The 12,494-nt window shown below is 47.9% G+C and overlaps 2 protein-coding genes across 4 annotated transcripts in view; both read right to left on the reverse strand.

The window, feature by feature from the left end:
• LOC109894742 (F-box/WD repeat-containing protein 7-like) overlaps window positions 1-9,496 on the reverse strand; it is a 105,630-nt gene extending 96,134 nt beyond the window's left edge. For 2 of the 3 annotated variants that reach the window (XM_031828387.1, XM_031828386.1), the window contains exon 1: window positions 9,061-9,495. In XM_031828387.1, the coding sequence (XP_031684247.1) occupies window positions 9,061-9,300 (240 nt within the window). In that variant the 5' untranslated portion in view covers window positions 9,301-9,495. Of the gene's footprint in view, window positions 1-9,033 lie in introns of all 3 variants that reach the window. The other variant, XM_031828385.1, reaches the window with a different exon arrangement.
• LOC116374666 (F-box/WD repeat-containing protein 7-like) overlaps window positions 1-12,494 on the reverse strand; it is a 134,399-nt gene that overhangs the window by 19,137 nt on the left and 102,768 nt on the right. The gene's annotated exons all lie outside the window — the stretch shown is intronic.

Genomic DNA, 12,494 nt, shown 5'->3' on the forward strand with positions numbered 1-12,494 from the left:
TGCGTCGCGTACAGCATACCACAGGAAAGACTGCATGCAGCGTTTAGAGAGAGAACTCATATTCACCTTTAAACGCTACAGTGTCGAGACATGCATGCGTGTCGAGACAAGATATGCACGCGAGAGAGATCGCCGTGTCATCAATGATGACCAGGCTAATTTATGTTACTCAGAAACAAGTCAATGTTTTCCAGCACACTCTGATGAACATTGATAAGGAACAGTGTTTGTTTACCATGATTCGTTGTGAGTAAAGAGAACAGAAATCTCATATTGTTTGATTAGATCAGAGGAAATCAAACAAAATCAGGTCAAGAGGTAGTGATGATGGCAGATAATTCGATAAGACAACAAACCAGAAACATGAAAACCGACCGCCCTCCCTGGCTACCGAATCCTTGCCTCTTCATTTTCTTAGTGGGGGACAGAACAGCTTGGTTGGGCCGAACTGCTGGCTGGCTCTCTCCCGCTCTCTGCCCTGGAATTGGTCTGCCTAGAATAGCATGGAGCAGATGCCTTCCTCCCTTCCACCCCCCTTCGGTGTTATTTGGAGCCCAAGGGCAATGGAATCCCAGCACCTCTTCCAGGAGTGAGGGAGCAGAGCTCTGGTCCTTGCCTCAGGAGAGAGAGTGGGGGTTGAACGGGGCCGGGCATCAGCTGTCCAGATCACAAATCCAGAGATGAATGTGGCAGCCAGCCGCCCATATAGACATTACAGATATGGTCAAATACGCCAAGGTGCGGGAAGGGAGGAAGGCGCTAGTGAGCGAGGCTAGCTAGCGAGACGGCTAACACCAGGGGAACGCCCCATGAGTCCACACCCAACAAATCCTTTTGACATGATTTGACATCATTTCGCCATCACTTCTTCCTTGGCTTTGAACTGAAGGGGAGGTCAGTACGTCTGAGGCAAACGTGTTGTGGGTTTCTCTCAGCAGCTGAGCCATAACGACAGAGAGGAGCTCTTCTTATGTGGGTTCTATTAATAGAGAGTAAAGGAGCAGCAGGACAGATGGTTGTGATGCGCAGCCAGAATGCCATGGGTATCCATCACACTGCAACACTTAGTTGGTGATGGGGACTTACGGTCAGTTTGTGAGCGAAGACCGGATTGTCTACTGATAATGGGAAAAAGTGCATTTAGAGCTGGAGGGTGATGAATAAAAGCCTTAAGAGTATAATCTGTAATAGAAAAATGACAAGATGGACAATGAAGGATTAGAAGTGGGCGTGGGTGCCATGAAGAGCTCCCAGATAGCACTTATCTCTCGTGAACTTGTCGGGAAAGGAGAGACTGCAGATACAACGGACCGACTGCCCAGTGGCAGGGCATGTCTTACACCAACGAGGCCCATTGAAGGGACATAACAGGCGGCTCCCCCGTGAGAGCAACACCGCTCTCTGGGAGTCTGTGTTTCATCCTCTGCTCAAAGCTGTGTCCCAGCCCAGCAGGATACAGAGTAAAAACCAGCGTACGGGTCTGTTCAATACACTGTAACCTATTCTACTTGGTAGGGAATAGACAGGCGATCAGTCGGAGGGACCTTGGATTTCTAGTGTGTGGGGAGAGCGTGACGTTGTGAATGCGGTCCCCAGTGGCAGACTACATTTTTAAAAGGTCATCATTTTGAAGCGTGACACTATACTGACACAATAGAAACAAATAGCTAAATATGTAATAATTCATCCAAAAAGAAAGCCAGAACTCAGAAGGTCTTGGAGTGGTAATGTAGCGTGCTTTATTATTCCAGCATAAGCCCTGTCGTATTGCAGTCTATTGCATCAGCAAATGGACCATCTTCAGTGCTTCTCCAGGCCCTCCATTTTAACGGCATCTCTCCTGCAATGACACCTTGCTGTCAACTGCAATAACGTGAACAGGGCCGCTAAAGCGATGCGGCGAGGAGACGATTGTTTCGGTGGGCCATGATGCAGAGTCGAGGGATTGCGAGTCCCATTTTGATCTATGTAGCACCAAATGAGTACAGGGTGAAGCTCCTCAAATCCAAAAGGTCTTATCTGAACCGCCCGCCGCAGGCACCTTAACACATGGCTGGGCCCGACCGGCAAGAAGTTGGTCAATGTGTTTACTAGAAGATGGATTTGAGAAATAATCCACTGCAGAGATTGGAGTCTTGGGAGGAGCGTGAGGGAGTTAAAAGGGAGTCAACTGGCCGTGCACTGATCTCTAAGGCCTGGTGTGGGCTTTTCTGAACATCTCTTCGTCAGCATAAAGGTGCAAACTTTTCTTGTGCTTTCTCTGCAAATAACTTGTTTGAAAGTATGATGAATGAAGCACAGTAGTGCTAAGCAGTTAGCACGCAAGGGCATATACAGTATTCAAACAGCACACTGGCGAAGTTGAATTTAACAGCCTAAAATTGGTGCCATCTCATATCCATTTTATCCAACACTCTTGGAAATGAAAATGTTTTTGAAATGTGACCGAAGACATGACAGCGAGGTTGCAATCTGCGCCTGGCTTGCAGCATGCATCATAGGCCGCACCTACCAAGAGTGTCACGTCGCCCTGCTTCACACACACAGACACCTTACAAACAAACAAAAAGGCCACATGAGCACTCAATTACAACATCTTGTTTTATACTAGATACTTGGTTGATTAACGGGTAAATCCACAACAGTTTACATGTCCCCGTGAGCCTATACAAAACTACTTTGAAGGCAAAGAAGGGATGTATAACGGACAAAATAGCAAAGTGTTTCCTTCCGTGGCTTTTGAGATCTAGCTATTAGCTCATCCACTTTGTACTTGATATCAGAGTCTCTAGGGAAAGTTGTCGCCTATACTGAGCGAAAGTCCAAGCAGCTGATGGCCCTGGCTGATGGCAGGGGACAGGACACATAGCTGTAATGGGCAGGTCCAGATCATCTTACTCAAAATGGCATGGCAGCAGGATGAGCCAGGAAAGTAACACCAAGTCTCAAATGCACTGCTGTGTAAGTCTAATTCCCGATAACCATCAGCAGCTGGATACCTGTTCTGAGCCTGGCAAACGAGTCTTGCGTAACCTGTTGGCACATTTGAATTGGAAACTCATGCCAAGTCTCTATGTTATTTATATATCAGGAGATACAAAAGATCCTGGAGATGTCCTCAGACAAGGACCGTATTTAAGCTTGTGTGCCTACATTTCAGGAGACACATTATTGCTAAGCTATTATAGAGGAAACAAATGTTATGTAACATTATTGCTGAGCGATAAACCAAGATTTCGTTTTCTTTTGGGTGGGTTTATTAAAACAACTAATTGACAGATGTCAGTTCAATTGCTCGAATTCCATTCAGGAATTGTGTGTGAGCCCAACGCGCCGTATCTTTAGAGAGAAATCCAATTATTCTCGACAGAAATGCTGGCCTGAAGGGGAGTTGTAGTTTGCATTAAGCAAATATTCAACATAGTTCAGTGCAGAAACCTGGTAATTAACTACAATTAATCTTAGTTTAATTACATACGACCTTGCTGTGAAACGCTTACTTAAGCTCTTAAACAACAATGCAGTTCAAGAAATAGTCAAGAACATCCATTGTACCTGTTCTTTCCGGCTTGGACAGAGACACTTTTACGCACGTTAGGTTAGATACACACGGAACGCATGAGAGAGGAATGTACACAACAACGAGAGGGATAGAGACCGTTTGTGCATGTATACCTCATCTACTTTGAAGAAGCAGAATTTTTTTTGGTCAGGCTAGCCTAGCTGAATAGGATGACTGAAGATCCGTACAGTATGGGGAGCACCGAGATAACGTTAGATGGTCTGGCTGGCTGCTATTCCCTGAGCAGAGATGAGATGATTACTTTAAGGAATGAAAAAAAAAACGTCATAAAATAAAAAACTTTTAAAATATTTGATTATTTCATAGTCATTTCCTATTTCTCTATTGACCCGACTGAAAATATTTCATCGTCTCTATGTTTTTGCAATTGAATGTTCATAATGATTGACTTCGGAATTTCCATAAAAAAAATATATATATATTATCTGTCAATAATCCATAATGCATTTAATGTATAATCGAAACCGTTATTAAAAAAATAGTCAAACTACCTCAAATCACTAAATCGCTCCGTACTATGGAACATATGATAATATATTCAGTTAAATAAGTTTATTAACTTAACAGTTTTGTTAAAATAACTAAACTTTTCTGCAATTATCTCAGCAGCAACACTGTCGCATTAGAAATGACAGAAATGTCTTGTGAAAGCTCCTGGGACTCTGAGGAATGAGCTCTCTTGAAAGCAGAAGCTCCGGGGACTTAAGTTCTAACGTCCCATAAAGACCAGAGAAATACCAGCAATTCCATTCACTGCAGCCAGCTGCTGCCTCCACAGTAGAGTCTGATGGAGTCTGCGTGGCACACCAGCAAGAGCAGCCCCACAACTGGGCATGGGGGACCTAGCTACTGTTTGGTTTGGTCTACAGAGACAACGTTCTTCCAGAAGGCAGCCAGTGGCAAAGTTTAGACTGTTTTTCAGTTCGGGGCTTGGAACTCTCTCCTCGCAAGGTACCATTTTAACACAGCGACGAAGACTCAAAAACAAAAGGAACTTGTTCTTGAACACGACCCACTAAAGAACAAAAGGGGAAGCCTGTAAGGGCCCATTTTGTCTTGTCATACAAAGTTAATCTTACTGGGGGAATGTGTGCAAGTTGCTGATAGAACACCTGTATTCTGCAGTGTTTTAGTTAGTGGGAGAGAGTGAAAGAGGTAGAGAGGGAAGGCAAAGATCCCCTGATGGAGGAGGGGTCGGCATGCCGAGGGCGCTGCTCTGCTTTTGGAGGGGGAAACTGCACTCTCGCAACGGGAAGCCAGGGATTAAGCTCGACCGGCAACAGTGCCGTAATCCTACATTTAAAAGATATATATATATATAAACCAATTACCATCCGGAGGCTGCCAGAGGTGGGGGCTTAACTAACTTTATTCTTCCCGTGTTCGGTTCCCTGGGCCAGGGGTGTCTCGTTTCATGCTCCTCTGGAGGCCTAGGTCTGGTTGGTACCAAAAGGTGTATTTCACCTTCAGCTCAAACGATGAAATCCTAATTAGCGTCAAGGCTGAGTTTCCCTAGCAGTTGTAGAAAACAGGGCACAGAACATTCCTTACCAAAGGAGAGGGCGGTAAGGAATGAAGGGAGGGATGAACTAGAAAGAGGGAGGGAGCAAGAGAATGAGAGAACACAGAAGGTACCCAGTGGGGCACCTTATTTACAGTTATAACACCCTCAACACCATTTTACAGCCCACAACACATCTGAAACAGTACAAATTAACACTTGTTGGATGGAGGTCAAGACATTCCGCTTTCATGAAGTTCCTTTCAAAGGGCTAGAGTACCGGGTCCAAACCAACCACTGAGTTTAACAGGTTAAAGGGCTAGAGTACCGGGTCCAAACCAACCACTGAGTTTAACAGGTTAAAGGGCTAGAGTACCGGGTCCAAACCAACCACTGAGTTTAACAGGTTAAAGGGCTATAGCCATCGTATGCCTGGACAGTTGCTCATCCTGCTTTGTGATGTGTGCGTTGACTGTGAACCTAGTTTGGTCTCCCTTTTTGTTAGTCATGCGGTGTAACAGAGGAATGTAACAGTCTGTTTTACCTTGCAAAAAATGATTATGGTGATTATTATGAGTACCACTTGAATCCCATTGGACAGTGAGCGATACACTTACAAAGAGAAACATCTTTAATTCTGACTCTGTGGCCAGGAAAGACGGAGCATAGTGGATATTATCCTGCCTAGCCACCCCCTTAGATCCCTTTCGGCTCAGCTTTTGAACCTGCAGCTAGCGCGTAAACAGCACTAATGAAGGACAAATTACCATTCTGATCCCTTTGTCTCGGAGCTGTTTTACCCAGTGGCTGACTTTGATCTCAGACAGAAGAGAGAGAGAGAGAGAGAGAGATTGGGAGAGCAAGAGACAGGGGGAGCGGGGTAGATGGAGCGGGCAGGGAGAGGGAGAATGGGGGAGACAAAATGTGGGGAGGAAGAGAGAGGGGGCAGGGCGAGTGGGGGGGCGGGGAGAGCGAGTGAGAGGCGAGCGAGAGGGGGGCGGGGAGAGCGAGAGGAGAGCGAGAGGGGGGCGGGGAGAGCGAGCGAGCGAGAGGGGGGCGGGGAGAGCGAGCGAGAGGGGGGCGGGGAGAGCGAGCGAGAGGGGGGCGGGGAGAGCGAGCGAGAGGGGGGCGGGGGAGAGCGAGCGAGTGGGGGGCGGGGAGAGCGAGCGAGCGAGCGAGAGGGGGGGGCGGGGAGAGCGAGCGAGTGGGGGGCGGGGAGAGCGAGCGAGAGGGGGGGCGGGGAGAGCGAGCGAGAGGCGAGCGAGAGGGGGGGCGGGGAGAGCGAGAGGCGAGCAAGAGGGGGGGCGGGGAGAGCGAGAGGCGAGCAAGAGGGGGGCGGGGAAGGCGAGCGAGCGGCGAGCGAGAGGGGGGTGGGGAGAGCGAGCGAGCGAGAGGGGGGGCGGGGAGAGCGAGAGGCGAGCGAGAGGGGGGGCGGGGAGAGCGAGAGGCGAGCGAGAGGGGGGGCGGGGAGAGCGAGAGGCGAGCGAGAGGGCTGCAGTCTCCTCAGTCACTGTTTTAGCTGTGTCCTCTCCTCATTCTCTCTCCATCCTTTACTCTGTCCCTCAACTCCCTCTGTGAAAGCTGCAGAAGCGGAGGTGGAAAGAGGACAATTATATTCTCTCAATCTTTTATGTCCTCTCCCATCCTTCCCTCAGCAACCCCTATAAAAAAAGAGCCCTTCGTCTAAGCGCCAAGGCATTTTTACTATGATATAGCCAACACTCAAACATTGAGGTGCCAGTCTAATTTGACAAGAAAATACCAATGCTGTTAGCGGTAGTCAATTCAATTCCCCAAAGTGATGGAGTTTTTTTTAAGGGTTCACATCAGTACAATGTCACAAAAGTGCAAATTGCCCATCAAGGGCTGCCAACATTTCCCACGTCACAGACAGGTACAAAAGCTGTGGTACGTCTGATTCCTTACAGACAGGGGGTACAAAAGCTGTGGTACATGCTGCTGTTCCAGTTTCAACTGACCTGAGCCCTAGGACCATGCCCCAGGACTACCTGACATGACTCCTTGCTGTCCCCAGTCCACCTGGCCATGCTGCTGCTCCAGTTTCAACTTCCACCTGACTGTGCTGCTGCTCCAGTTTCAACTGTTCTGCCTTATTATTATTCGACCATGCTGGTCATTTATGAACATTTGAACATCTTGGCCATGTTCTGTTATAATCTCCACCCGGCACAGCCAGAAGAGGACTGGCCACCCCACATAGCCTGGTTCCTCTCTAGGTTTCTTCCTAGGTATTGGCCTTTCTAGGGAGTTTTTCCTAGCCACCGTGCTTCTACACCTGCATTGCTTGCTGTTTGGGGTTTTAGGCTGGGTTTCTGTACAGCACTTTGAGATATCAGCTGATGTACGAAGGGCTATATAAATAAATTTGATTTGGTACTTCTGATTCCTTACAGGGGAACAACTAGAAAAAAAGGTTGCGTGGGCCGCAATTCAATTTGGCAGGATAACAGCTCAACATGGCAGTCAAAGCCTTGATCAGCCTTCTCCACTTGTTGCCGCAGTGCGCCACACACATAAATAAAAACGCGTGTACGTGTAAGGATGCTGGACTGGTACGAGCGTGGGATAAGTGGTGCATAAACAGACTGGGTTCTCAAAATGGAAGCCAAATTAGCGGCAGGATATGCTTGCCTAAACTCGAGAAAAGTAATGTTCCTACGCCCATTCCCCCCCCCCCCCCCCGAAACATTAGAACGGCTTCATTTAGGTTGCTGAGCATAAGGAGTAAAGCCGCAGGCCAGTTGTCGAGGTGTAACGTTCCATCGCGTCCGATATCATTGAACTGTCCTGGCCGTCACTGGCCCCCCTACTATCTAGCAGCACCTTCCGTTTAATCGGATGACATCACTGAAACACGTCAGCAATAAAAAAGACTACTGAAGGGAGAGGACATCCAGAGCCTGTGTCTTTTATGCACTTGTCCCTGTAAAACGTTCAACTTTACGTTCTTGACACATCGACATCCGATATTTCCTTGGACTACAGAAGCTGCCAGGTGTTTATCCCTGCGATCAATACATTTGGTCACCGTCTCCTAAACATAACCTATAAATAGAGAGATACCATGCAGCCTTTTTAAGGTCACATGTAGGAGTCCTGAACGGCGCTTTGGGCGAGGCTGCCCGGGCACATGACTGCGTCAACAAGAGCATTGTTGCGCCCAGCAGTCTACCCACGACACAAGAGCATAAAACCGTGTTTTAGAGAGACACCGAATACTTAAATACAAATAAATTGGTTGAAAGCTATTTGCTGAAGTAGGCACATGATTAAGGATTGGGTAGTGTGCATTTGTTAGCATTACACAACATGGTACAATGTCATTGTGACAAACACTGACTATCGCTGTTATCTTTCCATCTTGATTTAATGAAACAAGACGAGACACAACAGTACAGGTAACAAATGACTGTTTGTTGACTGAAGAGGGGAGAGATGTAGTAGGTACAGTGTTTATACAGTGTTTATATTCACGTTGAGAAGGCTTGTGGGTCAGAGGTCAGACTATTTTTGAGACGGCCTCCAGTGTTTCACTTTGACAATATACAACCCTGGGAAGAAACAAGTCTCTTGTTGAACATTTCAAAAACAAAAGAAAAAAGTCACCAGAGCAGAAACAAAAAGAGGAAAAACAAACCTCTGTCAGATGGAGACAAAAACTGTCACCTTGATTAACTACAAACACAGCAACACTGAGAAACTGACAACGTGCAATTCAACAGAAGAGAGGAAACGGGGAAGAGACCTTGACGCTAAAACAGAATCACAGTTGCACTAGTCCCGCAGACAGTTGTGCTTTCGTCAGTCCCGTCTCACAGATGAGCCAGCAGGGTGCGGAATGACCCCTTGACATTTTATGTGGGTGACAGGCGAGATTCCTTGGTCATGTCTGTAAGCATCTGGCCTACCCCAACCCCCCTTAACACACCTTGGGCCCAAGCCCGGCAGCACTCACCCGTCTGCGACAGAAGGGCAGCCCCTGAGTGATGATGTTGATGCTGAAGAGCCGGAGCACTTTCTGCGGGGGCAGTGGTGGCTCCTTAGCCACCTTGACCACCACCTTTGGGTCTGCCACTATGTCCAGGGCCTGGCTCTCCGGTGTTGCCAGGGGGGCCTTCTCTTTCCCAGAGGCCTTGGGCATCTTCTTTCGGGATCCGGAAGATGCGAAAAGGGGTATGGGGCAATGCCTCAGCATTGCAAGAACAGGGGCTAGTAGGTCATATCCCAGAGGAGTAATCAGGGTGGGTCGGCTCAGGGAGCAGGTTGTTGTACGAAGTGGCCGGGGGGAATTCAACTCTTCTCTCTGGAGCTCTTGAAAACACTAATGCAACCCTCACGGTGCTCTGTTGATGCTGGTCTGTCCACTACGAGCTCGCTCCCCAGCTCATCGGCCCTCTTTAAATTATCCCAGGGTGTGATGTCACCGCTGCGGTCCCTGCCAGGCAGAGCAGCTGTCTGCCATGCCTCAGGATAGGCCACGCCCCCCCGGAACGACGAGTCACTGTGGAATCCGGCTCCCTGACCCCCTGGGGAGGAATGAGTTCCACCGGTCGTCCAAAACTGCAGTTATGAGGAAGCTCAATGGGGTGACATGTGCAATCCCCCAGACAAGCCCCCTCCTGGCCTGTCTGCTCCTCCCTGACTTACCACTGTAATCAGCTGCTTTGACATGGTCTCTTAACACAGTGGTTCCCAAACGGTGGGGCCCTTTTTTTTTTTGGGAACTCAGTCGGACTTTCAACATACTCTTGAAACCTGCGATAGTAGAATGCACAAGGTGACATTTCTAAATTGGTTAGTGCATCAGCAGTTCTTCTTGTCATGTCAGTCATTACATACCTTAGAAAGCTATTTACAATTTGTCAGAAATGTCCAGATCAGCTAGTCCGTGCCATGTAACTTTTTTGGGGAGGGGGAGGGGGGGGGGGGGGCATAATGTAACAGTGTCGCAGTGGGACATGGGCGGGCATAACGTTACAGTATCACAGTGGGACATGGGGGGCATAATGTTACAGTATCACAGTGGGGCATAATGTTACAGTATCACAGTGGGACATGGGGGGCATAATGTTACAGTATCACAGTGGGGCATGGGGGGCATAATGTTACAGTATCACAGTGGGACATGGGGGGCATAATGTTACAGTATCACAGTGGGGCATGGGGGGCTTAATGTTACAGTATCACAGTGGGGCATGGGGGGCTTAATGTTACAGTATCACAGTGGGACATGGGGGGCATAATGTTACAGTATCACAGTGGGACACGGGGGCATAATGTTACAGTATCAGTGAGACATGGGGGGCATAATGTTACAGTATCACAGTGGGACATGGGGGGCATAATGTTACAGTATCACAGTGGGACATGGGGGGCATAATGTTACAGTATCCCAGTGGGACATAATGTTACAGTATCACAGTGGGGCATAATGTTACAGTATCACAGTGGGACATGGGGGCATAATGTTACAGTATCACAGTGGGGCATAATGTTACAGTATCACAGTGGGACATGGGGGGCATATTGTTACAGTATCACAGTGGGGCATAATGTTACAGTATCACAGTGGGGCATAATGTTACAGTATCACAGTGGGACATGGGGGGCATAATGTTACAGTATCACAGTGGGACATGGGGGGGCATAATGTTACAGTATCACATTGGGGCATAATGTTACAGTATCACAGTGGGACATGGGGGGCATAATGTTACAGTATCACAGTGGGACATGGGGGGCATAATGTTACAGTATCACAGTGGGGCATAATGTTACAGTATCACAGTGGGACATGGGGGGCATAATGTTACAGTATCACAGTGGGACATGGGGGGCATAATGTTACAGTATCACATTGGGGCATAATGTTACAGTATCACAGTGGGACACGGGGGGCATAATGTTACAGTATCAGTGAGACATGGGGGGCATAATGTTACAGTATCACAGTGGGACATGGGGGGCATAATATTACAGTATCACAGTGGGACATGGGGGGCATAATGTTACAGTATCACAGTGGGACATGGGGGGCATAATGTTACAGTATCACAGTGGGACATGGGGGGCATAATGTTACAGTATCACAGTGGGGCATAATGTTACAGTATCACAGTGGGACATGGGGGGCATAATGTTACAGTATCACAGTGGGGCATGGGGGGCATAATGTTACAGTATCACAGTGGGACATGGGGGGCATAATGTTACAGTATCACAGTGGGGCATGGGGGGCTTAATGTTACAGTATCACAGTGGGGCATGGGGGGCTTAATGTTACAGTATCACAGTGGGACATGGGGGGCATAATGTTACAGTATCACAGTGGGACACGGGGGCATAATGTTACAGTATCAGTGAGACATGGGGGGCATAATGTTACAGTATCACAGTGGGACATGGGGGGCATAATGTTACAGTATCACAGTGGGACATGGGGGGCATAATGTTACAGTATCCCAGTGGGACATAATGTTACAGTATCACAGTGGGGCATAATGTTACAGTATCACAGTGGGACATGGGGGCATAATGTTACAGTATCACAGTGGGGCATAATGTTACAGTATCACAGTGGGACATGGGGGGCATATTGTTACAGTATCACAGTGGGGCATAATGTTACAGTATCACAGTGGGGCATAATGTTACAGTATCACAGTGGGACATGGGGGGCATAATGTTACAGTATCACAGTGGGACATGGGGGGGCATAATGTTACAGTATCACATTGGGGCATAATGTTACAGTATCACAGTGGGACATGGGGGGCATAATGTTACAGTATCACAGTGGGACATGGGGGGCATAATGTTACAGTATCACAGTGGGGCATAATGTTACAGTATCACAGTGGGACATGGGGGGCATAATGTTACAGTATCACATTGGGGCATAATGTTACAGTATCACAGTGGGACACGGGGGGCATAATGTTACAGTATCAGTGAGACATGGGGGGCATAATGTTACAGTATCACAGTGGGACATGGGGGGCATAATATTACAGTATCACAGTGGGACATGGGGGGCATAATGTTACAGTATCACAGTGGGACATGGGGGGCATAATGTTACAGTATCACAGTGGGACATGGGGGGCATAATGTTACAGTATCACAGTGGGACATGGGGGGCATAATGTTACAGTATCACAGTGGGACATGGGGGGCATAATGTTACAGTATCACAGTGGGACATGGGGGGCATAATGTTACAGTATCACAGTGGGACATGGGGGGCATAATGTTACAGTATCACAGTGGGACATGGGGGGCATAATGTTACAGTATCACAGTGGGACATAATGTTACAGTATCACAGTGGGGCATAATGTTACAGTATCACAGTGGGACATGGGGGGCATAATGTTACAGTATCACAGT

The sequence above is a fragment of the Oncorhynchus kisutch genome, linkage group LG7, assembly GCF_002021735.2.
Source record: "Oncorhynchus kisutch isolate 150728-3 linkage group LG7, Okis_V2, whole genome shotgun sequence".
Taxonomy (NCBI): domain Eukaryota; kingdom Metazoa; phylum Chordata; class Actinopteri; order Salmoniformes; family Salmonidae; genus Oncorhynchus; species Oncorhynchus kisutch.